The sequence below is a fragment of the Bombus impatiens genome, unplaced genomic scaffold (genome assembly GCF_000188095.3).
Source record: "Bombus impatiens unplaced genomic scaffold, BIMP_2.2 scf_2222, whole genome shotgun sequence".
Taxonomy (NCBI): Eukaryota; Metazoa; Arthropoda; class Insecta; order Hymenoptera; family Apidae; genus Bombus; species Bombus impatiens.
Genome location: NT_178641.1, coordinates 1,478,589 through 1,500,142, shown reverse-complemented (window position 1 = coordinate 1,500,142; position 21,554 = coordinate 1,478,589). Strand labels below are relative to the sequence as shown.

At 40.0% G+C, this 21,554-nt stretch overlaps 2 protein-coding genes across 3 annotated transcripts; both read right to left on the bottom strand.

Annotated features, from left to right (window-relative positions):
* Positions 1–560: 560 nt before the first annotated feature.
* Positions 561–2,811, bottom strand: LOC100743767 (pyridoxine/pyridoxamine 5'-phosphate oxidase). 2 transcript variants are annotated; one of them, XM_024371936.2, is made up of 6 exons: positions 2,559–2,811; positions 1,989–2,137; positions 1,725–1,848; positions 1,588–1,662; positions 838–1,040; positions 561–768 (listed from the first exon to the last, which is right to left on the bottom strand). In XM_024371936.2, exons 1-6 carry the CDS (start codon positions 2,664–2,666, stop codon positions 639–641), a joined length of 789 nt encoding a protein of 262 aa, XP_024227704.1. In that variant the 5' UTR covers positions 2,667–2,811; the 3' UTR covers positions 561–638. The 2 variants fall into 2 exon arrangements, with proteins under 2 accessions (XP_024227704.1, XP_003494383.1); XM_003494335.4 differs by having other exon boundaries at positions 1,749–1,848.
* Positions 2,812–2,926: 115 nt separating this feature from the next.
* LOC100743646 (atrial natriuretic peptide-converting enzyme-like) lies at positions 2,927–21,016 on the bottom strand. The gene is made up of 14 exons (XM_033324355.1): positions 20,404–21,016; positions 18,386–18,509; positions 18,161–18,297; positions 11,503–11,686; positions 8,286–8,499; positions 7,368–7,739; positions 6,794–7,026; positions 6,497–6,703; positions 5,639–5,852; positions 5,333–5,478; positions 5,095–5,266; positions 4,399–4,646; positions 3,528–3,646; positions 2,927–3,410 (listed from the first exon to the last, which is right to left on the bottom strand). The coding sequence occupies exons 3-14, from the start codon at positions 18,206–18,208 to the stop codon at positions 3,237–3,239; spliced, it is 2,331 nt and encodes a 776-aa protein (XP_033180246.1). The 5' UTR covers positions 18,209–18,297; positions 18,386–18,509; positions 20,404–21,016; the 3' UTR covers positions 2,927–3,236.
* Positions 21,017–21,554: the final 538 nt, after the last annotated feature.

The window sequence follows — 21,554 nt, the reverse complement described above, 5'->3', positions numbered from 1 at the left end:
TTAAGGCCTGCACGCAGCGCCACGAAATCTGCTTCCAGCCGATAGGTGTCTAACTGTCCACCCGCTTGTTGCGCGTACGATTCTATGCGCATGTCACGTGATCTGTATCAGTCCGATACATTGTTTTTGATTTCAGGAATATTACAATCAGAGCAAGCGCCATGTTGCAGCTCCTCAACGGATTTGAATTTGAAACGCGCGCCTAAATGCATCAGTCTCATGCAGAATTATCCGCCTCGGTCTCGGTTAATGGTACATATATGAAAACCACAGGAGAAAAACGCGACAAGTATCTACATTCGTTTTGTTGATTTTTGATTTTATGGTTTCATTATGGTTATATAGATAATTAACAGAGATATACTTATCTTATTGATTCTTCCTTCTACTTTTGTTCTTTATTACGCTTACGTAATTTTATGTATTTTATACCAATTCCTTGTAGACTACGGGCAATTCATTCCTCGTTCATTTCTCGGCTATGAGCGCTCGATAATCGGTGAAAATTGGTTAAAGAAGGATCGGATATATGGCGATTGGGTTTTAGAAGTAATACTTCATAATGTTTGAAATAATTGTTTTAAAATCTTATTACAAAACAAATAGAAAAAGATCGTGGCTGTCGTCGATTTAATGTATTATGCAGCTATATGATGATTCTCCCAAGAATCGTTCGATGCACCTTTCTGATATAAAATACGATCGGCTATAAGACAATCCCCCCCGAAATAAAATTCCATCATCGTCGGAAAGAGTTTATATCCAACGCTGGAAGAATATTTAAATATTGAATATTCCTTATCAACTTGATTATTTGTACAGTTTAGATAAACTTACAAATGATCCGGCATCGGTAAATCATTCTCCCCTCTACGAACCGAGTCTAATATTTCATCGTGTCGTTGCTTCAGTTCTTCCCAATTGACATCGCGTCCTTGATTGCATATATGGGATCGTATCTTGCAAAACAAGGGCTCTCTGTCGTATAGATGCTTGAAACTTTCTTTCTCTAATCTCTTCATGGCACCTTCCACTCTCACCTATAAACGCAATCGCATCACTCATTATAAATAATCTACAAATATTTATGCAAATTCTCAGTTTTACAAAGGTAATTAAAAAACTGGAATCTGCGCAAAGATTTCTTTCAATGTTAAGTATATTTTGGAAAAGTGTTCCAAATTTAAGTTAAATATTCTAATAGGTTGCGTTTTCCCATAAACGCATAAAAATCCGCGACCTAATTACGAAACGCACGATCGATGCATACTAATATAAACACCGCAGTAAATATAAACAACGTTATCTTTGTATTCTATACGCAAACATATTTTGCGTATGAATTCTTCCAGAACTAATACCGAACATGCAAAGATAATCTTCTCCAGTAAACGATAAGCTAGTACATGCTATGGAATAGTCCCACGTGGCTTTTTAACCATCTACTTTCACAAGGCGTGTATCGTTCTTCCCGTCGTAGCATGAAAATATAATCATACGATAGCAAAAAGGAACGACGATCATAATGCTTTAATTAAAATGAAAAATACGACGAAAGGAAGACGACAACAGTCGATTTTTGCTCACTTGTTTCGTGATCTTTTGCTGCTGTTCGTTTACATGATACCAAAGGAAACACATGGCAGCGTATGGAACATTGTCCTGAAACGATAAAATTCAATCAAAATCGCTACACCTTTGATGCGATATGATCGATGCAAAACTGTAAAATTTTCGTGCAGGCTTACTATATTGTCGATTTTCTTGCTGCGACTGTCCGTTACGATTACGAAACCATCGTTATCGAATTCTCGCAGAACGACATTCCTCGCAGACACCTTACAGTCTCTAAAATAAAGACCAAGATTTTGTGCGACGTGTTTGACAAAAATATTTTTAAATTTCGGTAGCACTATGTCAAGATATAGCTATCGAGACTATACCGATACAATTTGCAAAAAGGAATGATCGAAATAGTTAATACTAACTTCGAAACAGTAGACAAACAGCAAATGTCCACCAGCGTTGCATTGTATCTGTGTGCCTCATCGCGCCAAATCCTGAACAACTCAACCGGGTGATCGACCACCTCCTCGATTTTTGCCAGGTCCGAAAGATCCGACAATTTCTTCGATTCCTTAGCAAACAACGATTCTCGCAAAGGACTCAATTATGATAAAACATCAGTTACTTCAATCAACGACTCAACGATTGACTCGTTTTTCAAACTTAAAATATAAATATAAATGATTTGCATTTTACCTGAAATTTGACAGTAGTACTACAATCTGATGTTAAATATCGCGATAGAAAAGTACTGATAATGGGCACAGTTAATCTGTCATGTGTACTATCATTGCCCCAAAGATATTTGCTCAGTATATGTTTATAACAAAAATAAAAGTGTCCAATTGCAACGTGACTCGTAACTCGTTTGAAATACGACACCCTCTAAAATCTTAGGCAGAGAATGCCTCCGTAGGTTATGTAATGTTATTCACAGTCAGAAGCAAATGCGCTGGAAAAAACCGTTTTGTTAACAATTACGATTTCCTTACCATATTTCTAATGCCACCGAGCCGGTTAATTCCAATCTGTGTACACGCTGTTACGCGTCGCAACAACGTATTCACTGGACCAATGTTTGCCATGCAACTGAAGAGCATTTATTCAGCAACTCTACTTAAAACCTCCCACCATCCCTACCTTGACTCTGCGCACAAGTTCCTTCGTAACACCACCGGAGATAGATATAGAAACCTTACATACCAACCATGCACATTCACCATCGACAATCCACGACAAATCTGAGCTTCAGGCAAACAGTCTTATATAATAATAACGATTAAAAGCGTAATTAAACAGAAATGTACCTTCCGAGCACTGTGAACGCAAGTCTATCAGAGAAAAGGAATTTTTCGTGTTGTTCGTTTTTCGACTACTTATACTTTACTGAAATAGTTTTCTTTACAACGCCGTAACACATATGTAGATATTTTACGAACAATGGATACAACAACGAATCTTTGACGAAACTATACAATAGAGACGAGAAATGTATCCCACGATAACATGATACGTCCTAACGCGCTAATTTACAATACGTATTTTACAGTCTGTTAGATATGATAGGAAAATTTGATGAAATAATTCTACATCGCGTATGTATATTGTAATATCAATTTCAGTCCCAGTCAGTTCATATTAATTTGTTAAATACTATTTTAAGAAATAATCTATTCTATCGTAGATTTTATCCAAGCGATATTCGAGGAAATTTTATCGTATAATCGTGGCCTTTCGACACCAGCTTTCGAGCAAGCTATTCGCCAACTTCCGACACCTGTTAGCGCCCATCTACGATCATCCGGCTGAAGACATAACATAGGACTGCCGGCGACCTCTTCTTCCTGTGTACAATAAACAGTAATTAGATATTCTCGACTGTGTATGAACACCGAAAGATCACGGCATACGAGAAACAAAGGATAAACGAGTCTTTTGTATATGTGCTGTGGCTCACTTACGTTACAATCGTCAGTAGAATAGGCCGGTTCTGTGCAGACGCTATTCACGGACGCGATACTGATGTTTTCGCATTGTTCCATCGCGCTGTGCTTAAGCTGTACCCTTTGTAGTAAATCTCCTGATCAAAGAAGATGGTTTTTTTTTAAGAAACACGAAAACGTTAAATACACACTTTTTGATCTTTCCTTAATATCAAGCTTTCTCAATTTCTGATGTTGTTAATTCATTAAGAAGCAAGTATTGAAATAATGCGACGAGAGCACGGAAAACAGATGACAATTGTATCGTTAATTTCTTGATATCAATGTCAGTTACAGTTTAATGTTATTTACAATTATTGACTATTAATGAATGGGAAGGGAATTTATAATAAATCAGAAATTAAGAATAACTAAGAATACATAAACTTAAACAGATGAATACAATTTTGTAAGCAATCAAAAATATATCTAATATTATCACACTTTTGAAGCGTTAGTCTGGCTAATTCAATTTTATGCAAATGGAGCTTCAGCGTGTCTACTGGTTTCTTTATACAATGGTTATACAATAACGAACAGTTGCTTTTCATCATATCGAGACAATAAATCAGTACCACAACAAGGTACTTACATATTTATAAGGTAATAGTATCTACATAACACTTTGAGCTAAAATAGAGAAGATCTTGTCAATGATATTGTGCAACCAGTATCTCACTTTCGCATCCCTCTAATTGTAAGGTCGACGCAACCAATGAGATAAATAAGCGGCACGCATAATTACGTATTCTTACGTAATCCATCGAAGAAATAAATAACGCGACCTTGCCGCACCGATGTACATTGTTCGATTACAAGAATCCCATGCATCACGCTAGTGATTACTCACGATTTCTGGCCCATCCGAGGGTGTTGCAATGAGTAGCATTCATTGGTCGATCCTGACTCGAAGGCAAACATACGGGTCTTACGAAATCCGAAAACATGGTAACAGGTCGATCGAGTTTCAATAGGACAGTCGTACTCCCTTCTACCGGCGATTTAATCATACCCACGATTCTACGTTCTTGTTGCCACGGCGACGTGCTCGAGAGGCGTACAGTACCCATTCTTGCGGACCATTCTGCCTTTGGCTGACTGTAATTGAGTTATTATATAAGAAGAAATTGTTAACGGATTGCTATAGCACAACTTTGGTTATAATAATGCCACGCGTTATTCGTATAATCAAATAACTCCACCTTCGTATGAATATCCTGGGCGAACATATGAGAAAGAAGTACAATCTTCTAGATTCTAGTGTATTTTAATGTAACGCAGTTAAAAAGAAGGGCAGCCTATCCTGCTGTCGACGTAAGACCTTTTTATATAAAACGTACACCATATTTTTTAAACTATTTTATAAACCTTTATATCAAACACGAATTAAAAAAGTTTTGAATAAAACTGTGACTTGTTTCTCAGTCTTTCTCGCAAGAAATCATCCCTTGTATTTCCACTGAGCCATTGAAAATCAAATAGTCGATTATAATGTTACAAATACTTCAATTTTTTAATGGAGTACGTAGGAATAAGTGGAACGTACCCTTGAAAACAGGACGCCGTTGTAATCAACCAATTTTCCGCCACGAGCGTAGCATCGCATACGTGTACATCTTCCTTGAACAGAGCCACGTGCCAAGGCCAATCTCCTGGCTCGGCCATTTTATTAAGTCCCCGGCTACCGCTCTTTGCATGTAGAGATTGTACACCGCACTCTAAGCGTAAGTTATATTTTATACATTAGCGTGAACTTGAGGAAAATAACAGCTCTTACAACGTACCCAATTCAGAGCATCGGACGTACATGACTTCCTTGCTCGGACAGGGAGCTCTAACAAACGTAATCTCTGTAGCCGACGGATCCTCCATATGTACGTATTGAACATCCTCTTCGTCGTCGATTCGAACTTCCACGGACTTTACCCCTCTGTGAAAAGTAAGAGGCTTCGATTAAATTAAATTAAATTTCTTAACACATTTCGCTCGATATCAGAAAAATGTCACTCGCATCTCTCTGGTTCCAGCATCTCAAATTACAGCTCGCTTGTGTACATTGCAAAAGACAAAGCACGGGGAACTATACTCACGTGTAAGTCAGCAAGCTGCACAGGGAGCTGGCGGCAGTTTGGAGAACGGTTTCCATTTCCGTTCCTGGCAGTGTCGCGTTCAGATTTGCGGTGCAAAGCTTTCCGATAGTACCCTTCTCGTTGAACACCACGTACCCTTCGCTGTTATACTTTGCGGCAAACGGTGTATCCGAAGGTTGTGATTTCACGGATCGAATACTAGGTGCTAGAGATACTGGAGAATATATGGTGTCAAGAACGAGTATGCGATGCATGACGCTGAACGATGTTATAGGTGGAAACGATATACATGGCGAGGTCGTAAAAAACGCGGCTGTCGTCAATGAGCGATAGTAAGATTTTTATCGAATTACAAATGTCGGAGTTATTAATAAATCACGTATGTTTTATTATTTGTTAAATTCTCGCCTTTCGAACTGCACGCAGCTATCAGTCTTGCGATCTTGTACATGATCTTTACACGATACATCAAAAATCTCTTTAACGCTTTAACATTTATTTCTTTAGTTGTTTTAACGAATCATACATAGAAAATAAGTATTTGTATATATGTGTGAGCGCGTGTAAAGTTACCAGAAACTTGTATCTCAAAATTAAAATATATCTAGCTATTGACGTGTTTAACTTTGTCATTTATTAGCATTTGAAGAGAACAAATTATAAAAATGTCCCCTTTAGCACTTTATTATCGATCGTTGTTAAACCGTGCACGCGAGTATTTGATTACGCGAACAGCATAAGAAATTCTTATGTTCTGCCAACGTTATCAACCAGTTGGGTCGGTTCTTGAAACTCATAAACCTTAACTTCGCCCCGATTTTACGACCTCTGTACGCTCCTTCCACTGACCATACATACGACAATCTTTTTCATCACTGCCGTTGGCGCAGTCCGCTTTTCCATCGCATCTCTTGCTACGTGGAATGCAAGTTCTACCTACACCGCAATGCATATGACCGTCGCGACAATAAGCGCAATTTTTCTCGTCGGAAAGGTCAGGGCAATCGATCACGCCGTCGCAAATTCTCGGTGACAATGCTTTCGCTTGAAGTGCTTGCACGCATCCTACGATAACGATTATGCGGTAATTACAAAGGTCCGTGACACTTGATAATTTCCGCGTTGCTTGGCAAGCGAAAGGCTACGATCGTTCACCTGGCTTTGCTCTGCAACCACCTTGGTCCGCGTACTCCGGGAAATTCGAACAATCCAGTAGGCGTTTAATTCTGTCCGGAAGTCGGCTGCCGCATCCGCTCCAGAATTCTCTGCAGAAACTTCTACATGGCAGCTGTAGCAGATCTTCCGGTTGGTTCGATACGCAGGCTGGTTGCAATACTTGGCACACAAAGTCGTACGCTAATCGGTAACATTCCGCATCCACTAGCTCCCTGTGACAGAAAATTTGTATTAACAACGATCGACTAAAGCGATTGTTGCACACTGCATCACCAGAATTTCCCCATTACTTCGACTTTCTTTTAGTAAAATAAGAAATAGATTAAGAATGACACATCGAAGTCGACAATCGACTTTTTCCAATTCTAAAATATCCTTTTCCATTTGACGTATTAATGACACCATTTCGGGCAATTTAACTTAACTAAGTCTACGTAAAAGCAAGAGAACTGTCATCTTCGTGTCTTCTCTTCAAGAGATCAACGATGCGTCACCTCTGCCATATTCGCTCTATTTGGGAAATTTTGCTCGGAGATCGCGGCTTGATATTCACCTGAAAGCGATCACGTCCTCCTCCACGTCGGCCAATGAACGGTGTCCCAATATATTCGGATACGAAGTAACGTTGTATGGCAGATGTTTGCAGTAAGATAAATCCAAACTGGTGCATCTTCTAGGAGGCGGTGGTGTGGTGGTCGGTGGTGGCGTCGAAACTGTCGTTTGTTGAGCGACTTGAGCGTTTAGAGCTGTCAAGCTCTCTTGAACTTCGAGGCTCTGCGAGTCGATCGTTAGATTTGTTAAATATTTCGAGGTTGTAGGATCGATCTCCCGTGTAAGAATTTCCACGACATCGGCAGTGCTGATTGTCTGGTATCGTGGATCGAATCGAATCTCGAAATGTACGGCCAAATTCTCACCTTCGGATCTGTACAGTTTATTTGCGACAAATAGTTGCCGGTTAGAAAAATATGGATAGTGTGATGTCACGAGAAAGTGTGGAGATAGCTGGGTTTCTCTTGCTCGTGACATCGGTAAAATTTCAAGGAAGACAACTCGGCTTTCGATGTTTCAATATGAAAATATCGATACGGATTCGAGCGAATCAGCGGCTTTCTTCGAATTACAATTTCGTTTTCGAATGAAACATATGCATTTTAATGGATCTATGACATCATTCGAAAAGTGAATTTCTCTTCGTAATTGCTCTTTCGAGTACTCAACCACGCATTTGTTTTAAACATATCAAAGTCTAAACTAATAAACTGGCGTATAAATGATAAAGACTAATCCTCCTTAATCGTCGCAAACCGATGAATTTGTATTCTTGTTCGCAGAGAAATCTTTTAAATTAAACTTTCCTTCGTGAGTTCAGTTTTTAATAGAAATTTTAATAGAAAGTTAAATTACCGTGTCGGTGTTTGAAACATGTAAACCTACGATCATGCTATTTTGCTTCCGCAAGTATACTTACCCATCGAGCGCCAGTATCTCCACAGCGAGGAAAGAGATTCTCAGCCAGCTGCGGCGGAAGATAAGATTAAGTCGATCGCGATACTCCCGTGCTCGTATTCGAAAGGCTTCGGTGGAGGGGTCTGCCAATTCCGAAACGAAGGAATCACCTTCGATCACTCGGAATGTCGCCAAGAAAATCTGATCACCCGGGGGATCCGATGTTAGGAACGTGTCTGAAAGCACACAGGTTAAACGCTACCGCAAACTCGAACAATTACCTCAACTTGTTAACATTGTATTTCCAAATATTCGGACTTCGGGCTTTCGAGTTTCCAAATTTTCGAATTTAAACGATGACGGTTATTTTATAGTTGAAATACATCTTATTAAAAATAAGATACTCTCGAACGGTAGAGCATAATTATATTATGTGTAACTTTACGTGTGAAACGTTGCAGTTTCTCATAAATATCTGTAATTTACATTGTGAAGCACAGGGTAGCGATTAATCGATGTCACGGCGCTGTCCTTAAGAATGAAACGAAAACCGGCTGTTATTTACAATGTCGATAATTATCGATCGATTCCATTTACCGTAATTGGTAGTTACCCGAGGGCGCGGGAAAAGGGAAATAAACAGATTTCACTGCGGGGTAATCGGCCGATTTCCATCTTGCGACCATCAGATCGCTAAATGATACTTTCTAATACTCCATCTTGAAACAACACGTTCTCTCGAACGTGATAGTAACGAGACGTGTCTGTACAAACGCGGCGTCAGCCGTTCTTTTATATTAAAAACCGCTATCAATTTTTCCTAGTTAATATTCGACCGATACCGTAAACATAAACTAAAGTATTGAGGGCAATCGGGCACCAACAGCAATACGGCTGGAGGTTCACCTTTCACCGTGCCTTTGGTCGATTATTTTTACTCCACAGAGATTATTTTTTCGCTTCGCGATACAGTTTCTTGCGGCAAGCGAGCGATCTTCTGCGGCTTGTGGCTCTACCGCGCAAGCAACGTCAACAGCAATAACATCGTTTTCATTATACACCAGAAACAGATTTCTAGTATAATACAATGACGTACGAAAGTATTGCAACGCTTACAATTGACGATTTTCACGCGTGTATTACGTTGTACGAGATTTCAAAAAATCGATACTACAACGACGCAAGACTATCAGGATCGAATTGATAAATTTTCCAACTATTCTGGAACTGTATATAGAAGCTATAAGATATTTATAACACATGTGTACGATAAAAGTGTGCTACGTTAAATAAGCGTTCGAATAGTTTCGTGAATCACTGGATGAGTTTGACAGTCTGTACCACGTCGTTTCGCGATTCCTTGAACGCGAAATACTTTCGAAAGGAGAATTCGGTTAGTATGATGAAGCATCGAAATGATTCAAGGACACGGATCCCCCCTTTGAGGTCGAATGTTGGAGGGGTGACAGGCAGGACGGCTCGACAACTCGGTCAGACCGTTAGCTTCGCTACTTTCAAGGCCTCTTTGCTGGACCTCCACGCGATCGTGCATCTTCTTCGACCTTTGCCTCTCTTTGCCCGTATACTACAAGAATTATAGAGCGCAGGCTTTATGCTTCGTCACGACTGTATTCGCTTTCCTTTCTCGTAAATCGGTTCCCGTCCGACAATTCTAGTAACTTCATCGAAGGATACGTAGATCGTTCGAGAATAAAAGAGCCGATCTGTGTACGTAAACGTATTTTCTCGGTAACTCGGTCGGACCGTTATGTTTGCACGCTGAAAGACCTCAATGGGCTCTGGCCGCATCGTCCTCTTCCTCTTTTTGTTCGGTTTTCTTCGTTCACCAAAGGATACGCACGTCCAGATCGTAGCAACGATTCCTCAACAAGATACAGTCAGGTACACCTGCTCATAGTCATTAGAACACCTGCTGGGTTCGTACGAAACACGATAGTACAATCAGATTATCAGGGAAGCGTAGCAGATCGATCGGAATTTTGGGTTTATACCAGATAATGATAAAATTAACAATCGAAAGTAAAAGCAAAGTTGTAAAAAAAAAAGTAATAAATCGGTATTTGCACGATTATTCGTGCTGCATACTAATTCTTTACCAGATACATATATGTTGTAACGAATATTATATAATTTCTATATACATTTACGCGTGTCGCATTACAATGCTAACAAAATTTGAAAACCTTTCACATAACGCGTACGATGTGAACATAAAAGTTTTCCATGGCAAGTATTCGCACGCAGTTCCCACTAAGCCAATGTATATTACTTCTCTGTACCAAGGCAGCTATTCAAACGCTTAAACATTCTAAAAATTTCGCCACTTTAGAGACCATCTGTCGCGTAAAATACTATAACTGGAATCTTTAAATCCATCTGTTCTACCGCCAAACCTTCCCTTCATCGGCATTCACCGTTATCTACGTATGAATATTAACAACGAATCTGCATCAATTAGACGACGACTCCTCTCTGACGCATGCTACGCTTCGTTTGCTTCTTCATCGTACGATCGAAAGCAATTTCAAGGTGAAGTACACGTATCCGTAAAGCGGAACGTACGCAAGTTCTTGCAAACGAGAAAAGACGATCACACTTTACGCTTGACAAAATGTTCGTACAGCGTGAAGAGTTCGTCCGTCTTGCGAAACAAGCGTCGTGCATTTCGAAGTAGTTTCACGTCCACCAAAGCGTCGGTTAACCGTGCAGTAATTTCATTTACGGCATCGGTCGTATCGCGTATAAGTCCGCGGAGAAAGCGCACGAACGAAACCTTCCGCGCACTTCGAATTCCTTGGCTGAGTGATCTTCGTACTCGTTCGTGCTGCACCTTCTGTGCTTGACAAACAGCAACTAGGAATTATCAAGCCTCTAGGCCGGCATATTTACGAAACACAGCATAAATTAGCAGAAGAAACGACATAATCTAGAAAAGCATCAATAATCACAGCGACAGTCGACAAGATTTACGTTACATGTCGGATATATTTTAATCGAAGATATAATATAAGAGACAGAGGAAAAATGCTGGCGGAGAATTATTATACATATTATATATTTCATTTTCTCTTTCAGTCTGATTCATAATTAACGACAGAACAAACTTTCGTTAGTATTGACTGAGCAAATTTAAATTTAGACAAATACACCATTTCCAGCAACTTGATACAGACTTTCTATTTTACGTAAATAGTCCAAAACTCGAGTGTTATACTTACAGCCAAGATATATGGAGACTCCAGAGAAGAGGAGGAAAAGCAAGAATGCGGCTAACACGCAGCATCCGCAACGATACTGTCCACCGAGTTTCCTCGTAAATCGAATGTCACTGTCCGACGACAGGATCGAACTCGGCGTTCCTGCACGGCTGAATCTTCTCGTGCTTACCGTGCTTACCGATATCTGAAAAAGAAAGGTCGATTCGTCGCTGCTAGCGTGAAGAAAGATGAAAAAGGTTGTAAGAGAAAGCTCGATCAATCCTGTTTACTCGGCGAATTTTGAACAATCCTTTTCGTCGACTGAGAAAGAAGAGGGAACTTTAGATTTTAAGCTTCCACGATGACTATCGAACGACGTATTTATAGTTCTTTCCGTCTAACGATCATCATAGCTATTTGTGACGAGTATTTTGATTTCTAAGGACCAACATGCAACTGACGTCTGTAACTGCCAAACTATTTTATTGCTTGACGAGCATAGTTTCGGATTCGATTCAGAGTTCATGTATAATGACTTTATAAATTAGATATGCAAGATGTACCGTGATACGATATGATACGAGACCCACTTCGAGAATAGACAGATTAAAGGAATAAAAAAATCGCGGAATTCTTTGATACGACGATTGCTAATTTGCATGGAGACCGAGGATATCTCGAGCACTTTCTACGAAAGCGAGCAATTGCGGATCATTGAAATACAAAAATGGCTATAAATTTGAAACAAGATCATACGGGACACGCGTGCATATGAATCTTTTTCAGTGCTTCTCCCGTATCCTGTCCACGCCAGAAGTGGCTTCCATCATCTTACAATACATCCTGTATTTACGCCGCAAAAAATGTCTACCAAAATAAATTGCATTGCGAATGCAAAGAGTTCAAATTTTAAGATGTATGTCGCTGGTACTGCTTTTCTCGCTTAGAGAAACGTTGGGAGTTCATCGTACCCCTCCTTTCTTCTCTCGCTAGATTGCATTAGACACGACAGAGCAGGGATTACTAAGATTTCTTGGCGAGGCACGATTCGCATTAACAATTCTCCTACTTCCGCTTACGGACTACGCGAAAGAATTCCTGCCGAAGCGATTTTTATCGTGTTAATTAGAGTTAATGAACGTCGCTTAACCTGTCAGTTGGGATAATCTTCATCTAGATGTTTCTACAATTATCAAACTAAAATATAACAACTTAATTTCAAATTGATCGATTTTAATTCTTCCAGATACGACGTAATTAGAGCGAGGATGTGTACGAAGGATCGTGTCTCTGTGAATACGATCAAAGAAATACTTATATGTGGGATCTGAGCAGAAATTCGTTTATCTACTAATGCATCGGACTAATTTTTACACCCGGTAATTTAAGACGCTAGTAAGCGTGTCACGGTGGAAATGGCAGGGTAATCATCGTGCTAATTATCGAAATATTATTATGCGTTATGTAACCGCGTTTCATGCGCTCGGTCGGATCCCAGTTGCGTGCGATTTTGCGCGTGCATTCAACTATTGTACAAGTACACGATAAACGATATAGTCTTTACACGCTACAGAGTCAGTCACGAAAGTCTACGTATATACCTATCGGACCTTGTATCTGTCTTATCGAAGAAATGAAAAACTCGCAGCCGCAAAATTATTTATACTTTCATACCAACAGGATTATTAATACATTTCTAAAAGCAATGAAACCAATTAAAACATTTAACTGTAAGATTTAAGAATCTTGGGATAAAATTACACTACAAGTTACAAAATCTCTAATTTGTTCAACGTCATTGACATAGCAGAACATTATTATGTAGGCCACCTGAACGATATTAATAACTATCTTAATTATCGTAATTAATTTTAAGTCTACTACACTTTTACGAATATTTTCACCTATAACAATTTTACGTACATAATTTTCGTAACGCGTTATATTTCATATCTCTCGACTTCCTTTTCTTAATAAAAGATCGTATTACTTTTTAACAATATGTGTCCCGATGTACCCACAAAATTCATACAGCTAACGCTTTTACTATAATACGCTTTTACATTTAAGGGATATATTATATCCTTTATTGATTAGTATTTACTTATTGTTTATAGTAAAAGCGTAGGTTTTCGTGACTGACGTGTATTGTGCACAGTGTACGATCATCGGTCGAACAATCCGCATTCAGAGTCGGGAGCAATGAGCTTATCTTCTGTGACGTGCACGCTAACTGTGTAAGCGGCCGTGTAATCGTCCCGCCACCGATGCGCGTGCACATTCGTCACCAACACAGGCGCGGTTCGCGTGCACTCGCGCGAATGCTCGGCGCGCCACAAACGGGCCTACGCCCTCGTTCAAATGTTACGCTTGGCACACGCTCCGTACCAAAGAACCGGCGAATCGTACCTTTTCAGCCGATGCCAAGTTTCGATGCTCCTTTCGACGCGCTCCGACCATCGCACAAATACTAAACTGCTCTCCTTACAACGTCTTACTTGATCACTTTGAAACGGAGCGAAACTAAAGTTTCATCGTGCGTGACGCGCTTGTCTTTTTCTCATTCGATAAAAAAAAATCTAATTATTGTTCTGTAACAGCCTGTACGACACGTATGTATTTACCTAAATGTTCGAGTACTCGTACAGTTCCGTAAACCGTGACCCCAAACGTAGAAAAATGACAAGACCAATGCAATTATCAATAAATGACGTCGCCCATTCACGGTAACCGTGTTTCGCGATTAACGACCGTTTCTAAAGGATTGAAAAGTAAAGAACGTATCTGGAAACACGAAAAAATGCTAGATAGAAAATTTTAACCGAGTACAGTAGAATCGCATTTATTGAAAGGAAACTTTAAACTACAGGTGCTAACAACACTCGTGTGCTTCTGTCGCAAATCGACCAAGGCATTTTCACGCTTACAGCGTTAGTTGCACTCATACTCCGACGTAGTGTGAGCGAATTCCAGTGTAGCCTGAAAGCCAAACGCGTTCCCTTCCCTCGCAAATCGAATACCAAGCTTTTGAGTTTTCCTTCTCTTTCGTCGCGCCTACGTCCGATTGCGTAAAAACCATCCTCCCGTCTCGATTATTTCTAAGGAAATTGCGACTCACAGGTTGGAACGATCGGCAGAAGCGAAGAAGTATTTCTGGCGGCGTTCGAAGCAAACGAGGATTTTGTTCGCGTGTTACGTAAGAAAGAGCGATCGAGGGGTGTATTTGGCGAACAATGGCGCGCAGAGATATTACGAAAGTGGAATGAAAGTTTGAGCACGGAACCTTTGTATTCTTCGAACCTAATTCGATAATAGCCTTCGATCAGGCTTTTCGTAGGAAATGCTCATTTAATAAAGCAACGTTTCGCAATAAGGCTTATACCTTTTGTGCTAATCGAGCACGATCAATCATGGAAGATACGCGGCTGTAAAATTATACCGTGGCAAACGAAAATTCTCTAGCGGACGCGTTCGCTGTTGGTTGGTAAAAGTAATTCTTTCCTTGGCGATGCAATACAGCGAAAAGGTCAAGAGACTCGATCTTTTCTCGCTAAAGGAACGGCAACTTCTGACGAAAGGCAACCCATGATCCGCGACGAAACAACGAGAAAGATTAAAAGAAAGATAAGTGGCATAAACACATTGGAAGTTCGATATAATTGGAGTATTTGGAACAGACACACCGTGTCGATATCAATTTACGAATTTTAATCCTGTATCGTATTGTGCCGAAGACGTGTATGCAAATATTTGCTCATTGCTTACAAAATTGCGGATAAATGTTCATCGCGAAGGTATCTAGTAGATACAATTATAATTGGAGAATTTATTTCGCGAGATAAGAAGTTACACAGATCTAAGGAGTATCGTTTTATACGAATTTCTCACACTTAGATATCAAATTGTTCGAGTATCTTAGATATGTATCGCTGTCGATGATTTCGCCATCCGGTTAATCGAATGCTTAGCGGCGAGAACGGTCAATTGAAATTTGAGCGCATCAGGTGTGGAAAGTAGAATTCAGTGTCGGTAAACGACGAGGTCCAGAGAGATCGGTCGAAGAGATTAAAATGCGCTCGGACTAGTTGAGAAGGCTTCCGTTAATGGACACGGTCGATGACTTTAAGACCGAGAAAAATCAAGAGCTGACGGGGCACGTTAGAAAAGCGCTTTCCATTGGCGATGTTTTCGTGAAAGTCAGTTCGATCATTCTTGTTCCGCTAGGATAGAGTCGAACGATAATCGTCCAACCGTAAGAATAGATCGTCAGATCGGCTTTTCTTTGTCGATTTTCGCCGTTGGCGTCAGCCAAGACGACGCTTTCAAATTATTGCAAAATCAAAGATAAGCGTGAAACCCTAACCATGTGTATATATTTCTCGTTTCAATCTTTTAGCTCGGACATGCAAAAAGGTAAAGAATCTGCGATAGAGTTCTTCTATCATAACGTTGAAAGTGCGATAAAAATACGAACAATACGCGACAACAAGTCACGGACGGTACTACGTACTCTTCTAAAAATTTTCTTACGATTGAAGCGCAGTCGTACGAATTTCTCTAAATTCGAGATAAAGGTAGAAGTCAATCGAACGACTGTCTGTCGCAGAAAGAAAGAAACGGTGTCATCGACCCACGGAAAGAATCTACCAAGTTTCATTGGCTCGCCCGGTTCCTCGTGACTTTCTTGACCGTTATTACCGTTATTCCAAACGTCGGACTACCTTTCCAAAAGAGCAAGAATCTAGGAACGAGTTCTGCTTGCTTGAAATTACAATCGGTCAGCGGTGTGCCGGTACACGGAGCACGTGCGTGCACCTAACCATAACAGACCAATAGTTAAATGCAGAGCAATCGTTATCGCCTTAAAGCGACTCTTATCTACCAACGACGATCGTTTTCTCTCGTTTTCTCCGGACGGGGAGGAAGGTCCGGCGCCTTTCGTAACCTCCGCCTTTTTCCACCTTACGATATCGATAGAGCCTATTGGATATTGACCCGCCAAGTCCTATTAACCCTTCTATACTAATCACTTTCATCAGCAGTTTCAAACGCCTATTTTGTAACAACGAACCAAGAATAATACGAAAAAGCCTGTATGTGATGATAAAACTCGCTTGAAAAATAAATTTGTCTAAATATATCGTTCAAAGGGGAAAGAACATGGTAAGTTTACCTTCTGTCTGCTATAGAAACACAACTTAAACTAGGAAAACAAGCAACGACGTTAATACAATGGTAACACAGACACCTGTGATTCAGCTAAATTTGAAAAACATAGACTCGATATAATTTTTCATTCTTTTCCATTTGTCGCGGAATCCGATGTCTTAAAATAGGTCTCAGCGATGTCGGAGAAGTATTAAAAATGAATGCAGCAGTTTGTTTAGAAGTTACCGCAGTTACTACGGGACGTATCGTGCCATTAGCCTCGAAAGGGTCAAGTAACGAAAAGTGAGCGTTAAGCGCGTAGGTTTTAATGGGGAATTCTCTGAAAACCATCGCGCAGCACGTGACAAATGTCATTCGTACAACTCGAGCGGAATACCAATCGACAGATCGGGTGCTACTAGCGAAGTAACGGTACATCGAGAAGAGAGGAGATGTCGGCTTAACCCAAGGCGACCGAACCCAGCTAACACGTCGTTCTTTGTTTCAGTCAACCTAGTTCTCCATCGAGTGCGTAGGTATTCGGCATCATACGCCGCATCATTCGGGGTCAATGGAGAACAAGGTCGATGTGTCTGCGGAGAAACGACGCATTGCAGGACGCTTCTCCGATATTAACACAAAAATTACCCAGCCAATCAAACCGTCGTTTTTTAGATTGTGGATTTTTATGTATTTATACGAAATTTCAAAGTGCAAATTTATGCGAAATACACGTAGTACGAAAAATACCCAAAGTATAACGTGTCCAATAATATTTGCTGGGTAAAACAGTTTTCGATTAAAGTTCTACTTTCTCTTTTTTAACTATATTCACAAAAATACGAATTTACATAAAAATCCAGTTTAACGACGATAATCATGCCATGCCGTACGTCTTATAAAATCTTTTGCGTAATACATAGTATACCCGGAAAAGATTTCTATAAACGTTAAGAGTTAATTCTAAGCAAGTATGTATGTCGTATCTACGATCAAATATTAAATATCAAATATTAGTATTAACATATTGCCACGTATTAAAGATCGATAGTTCTGGCGTTAACAATGCGGTCTTCCCGATAGAAGAATAACAGCGATAAAAGTTCTTTTCGTTCCTTTTTGCACCTCGCCGTTCCGCCTCAAGGGTGATTCGGCCGTTTGCGCAAGTTATCAGTTTGCCGCAGCGTGCGCAAGTAATTCAGTTAATGAGCGCGTGCAACGTAACCGCAAAAATAATTCACGTAGCTTTAGCTTACGATTTCTTCGCGGATCGCGTTTGCAGTCTCCTATTTTAAAGCGTGTTAATGCCATTCCGAAAGTTTCTACCAGGGAGGAAACATCGTTCCGCGTTACACTTTCGTTCGAGACAATAGGCATTTTCGTCGACCGTTCATCGTTTCTCATCGATTTTACGTTTTCTTTTCACGTACGATTTCACACGGGGACCAGCTAGTTAATTAACCGCGAGACTCGAGTAAGATGGTAACGAGGAAAGCGCGTACAGGGGGAAAGTGCGCCACATTCGTCTCACCTTCGAATCCCACGAGCTCTTACGCTTGTGCTCCATCGCGACGGTCATCTTTCAGCCGTAGAAACGATTCCTTTCAGCTTCATCAACGTTTCTTCGGTATATTTGCCGCGTGAAGGCGCGCCAACGTCATCGTAAAACTGAATTTCGTTTCGTTTCGTTAGCCTTTGCCGACTATCCCCCGAATATCGATTTACGCTCTTAGTTTCTATGCACTGTACCAAATACCTCCGATAATCGTCCGTTCTTTGCGAGGCAACAACCTTTATCCGACGAGATTAGTTCCATGTACTTGCGCTTCCACACTTTGTCCTCCTCTTGCTCCGGTTCAATATCCTTCGCTTCTTGATACCTATGCAAAAAAAGTCAGCAATTACAATAGAACGAAACACGCGCGCGTACAAACACAAACATACGTATACACAAACACGAGTATTTAAGACGCGCCGCCGACTGCTATTAGGAATACCACGAGCGAAGAAATTAGTGCACGTGGCGCAAAATTACGCGATATCCGAAAATCTTATCCGAAAGAATGCACTTGACACTGTCGCATTGCGCCTTTATTAGTTTCTTTAATTTTTTACCACGTACAGTCTACGGTCTACACAGATTTCAGATAATTCACTTTCTTCTATCAATTTTTTAATTGTTACTTTCTTCCATAACGTGCCTGTTAATAACGCGATGCAAAATATCGGCCAGCGCTATCTAACACAGGTGCGCGGGAATAATCATAGACAGCTGTCGTGAGAAATTCAGACTCGATTTCCCAGACGAATAAAGTCGAAAATTAGCGAGGAATTTTTTATTTTTTTTTCTTTTTACGTTCGATTGCATAAACGGATCGATAGTCGAGACTGTGGCGAGGAACAATTTCTTCGATCGAGTCGGAGCCGACTACGAGCCAAGGAGACTGTGTCGAACGAAACCAGACTGCCAGGGGAACGGAGACCCGCTGGTTAGATCGCTCCTTCGCTCCTGGATGCACTTTCACGTCATTACCGGTTCTCCACGACACGATACGACACGACGCAACGCGACGTTTTTCGAAGCTTCGCTGGAAAACCGAATAATCGAATTGCCTATGATTTTGTGCGAGATCGTAGCCCATAGATCGCGAATTTTTATACATTTATGGGAGATTCAAAGATTCAAAAATGCATAGAAACACGTGTAAGAAAGTATGCACGAAGGCCACGAGTGGAAAATATGATAAATCATATTTCTCATCTTTCATAGGATTTTTTGGAAAACACGATTACGCGTGGGAATGCTTCAAAGGACGCAGCAGGATTGATCAATATTAGTCCGCGTGATTTACGTTAAAAAATATCTTAAATTTCATACATGTTAACTATAAACGCTAGAATAATTAACAAGTGGAGCTTTGGTGACATTGATAATAATATAAATTTGCATAAATTTCCGCAGTCGAATTGTACGAGATAGACGGTTCATCTTGATAAATAAGACGCGGAATATCCAAGAGTCCAGCGAAACGGTGGTCTATGTAAAATTTCACGCCACGTTCGAATGTGAAAGGTTGTAAAAAAAAAAAAGAAATCTAACGAATATTTTTAGCTTTAACCTGTTCCCAAGGAATTTGGCTACGCTCGAAACTGCTCGTTCGGATTAACTTTTCAAGGGTAACTACTTAAATCCTGAATTCCGTGGAACAACATTGGCTACTATCTTTCTTATCCTCGAGACAGCAGATTGTCAATGAACTTAATTCTACGTTATAGTATATCGCATTCTTGACGTACGAGTGGACTATCGAATTTCAAGGGTAGATTGCGGATGGAAATTAATGCTGTCTTTGAACAGTATCGATTTCGATTACGACTAAGACCGTGCCACCTGCGTTACACGATTAGGATTAATATGAAGGATAAGTAAACATACCGTTTAAAAAAGACGTTTGAGAAACGTTCCGAGAACGCGAAGAACATGAACATTGTACAACTATTATTAAATACAAAACATATTAAAAAGGGCTGAAAATAAAGATTAAAAAATACAAAATAAATCACTGATACAACAATAATACAAAAAGGTAAAAAATACCAAAGGAACACACAAGTAACGTGATTTTTCTAGAAATGATTACAAGATACAGAGTGTACTGAAAAGAATTAGAAATAAAAGTACGAAAAGATAAAACATAACGTTAAAAACAAAAATATATATACACGGGGAAGAAAAATAACAAGATACAAAGATACAGATATTTTTAAACGTACCTTTCTTTTTGTAAATCCTCGTGTGCGTAAATCTTGCTGGTTGATCGTTCAATTTGTATCACTGTTGCGAACCATTCTTTATATTCGCTTCTTTTCTCACAATCGGATTTTATTTATTCACGAAAATGATCGTACACGCGAGATATACACCAAGATTCATACAGCATCACCGTTTCGTTTCACTGGAAAAAGGTTGGCTGTTATTCGATGACAGCTGTGTCGGTCGTACCGGAAACATTTCCCTCTTCGACTGCCGGGAACGTTAAGTCGGCCTTTCACACTCTACGAAGCAACCGTGCGCTCGTCAAGGCGATCCTCTTTCTTCGTATCACAGAAAGAAATAACCGTTAACGCGACAGCCGAACCTTCGGGGAGCGTGGTATACACACGAATGTGCACTCGACAGACTACCGCCACGATTAATGACCCCGAGAAACGTACACGCGCCCTTCTCCTTCACAGAAATGCCTCAAGTGTATACATATACCGTTTACCTGTTACCCCACTAATTGTTTACAATTAGGTCTATTCTTATAATCTAAACGTATTTAAGTTACGCAAATAAAATAATGTATAATATAATTATGTATTATATATAACGTATACTATCAATAAATCATAAAGAGAAATATCCTTAAAACATGTTAAAAAACATTTAATCGTGAAACGGTTGAACGATAATATTATTAATCTAGCGAGTAGGGAAAAATTGTTTGATTGACACAGTTACGAGAATCTTGGCTTTCAGAAATTGTACAAATATTTGTTCAAAGTTTACGCCAGTAAGATTGGTATACACCATATACGTAAATATTTTCCATACACGTATTAGTTCTAAATAATTCACTAAATACCGATGGTACGCGTTCGCTCGTTCACCTACATATATGCTCGTTATGGACTAGTTTGATGGACGATCGGTAACTTGAGCTCGATCCGATGGTTGGAAACTACCAGACATCTAAACGAGAAATTCATTTACAACTAACTTATACGGCTTAGATCTACCTCACGCGTGCTACTTAACTCACACGTACTATGTTAACAAACAACTCGACGTATCCCAAAAGGACTTTAACCATCTTGTTACGTTACGCTTTCTGATAAATTCCAGTCGAAAGGAAAATACAGGTGTGAATAAACCGGCTGAC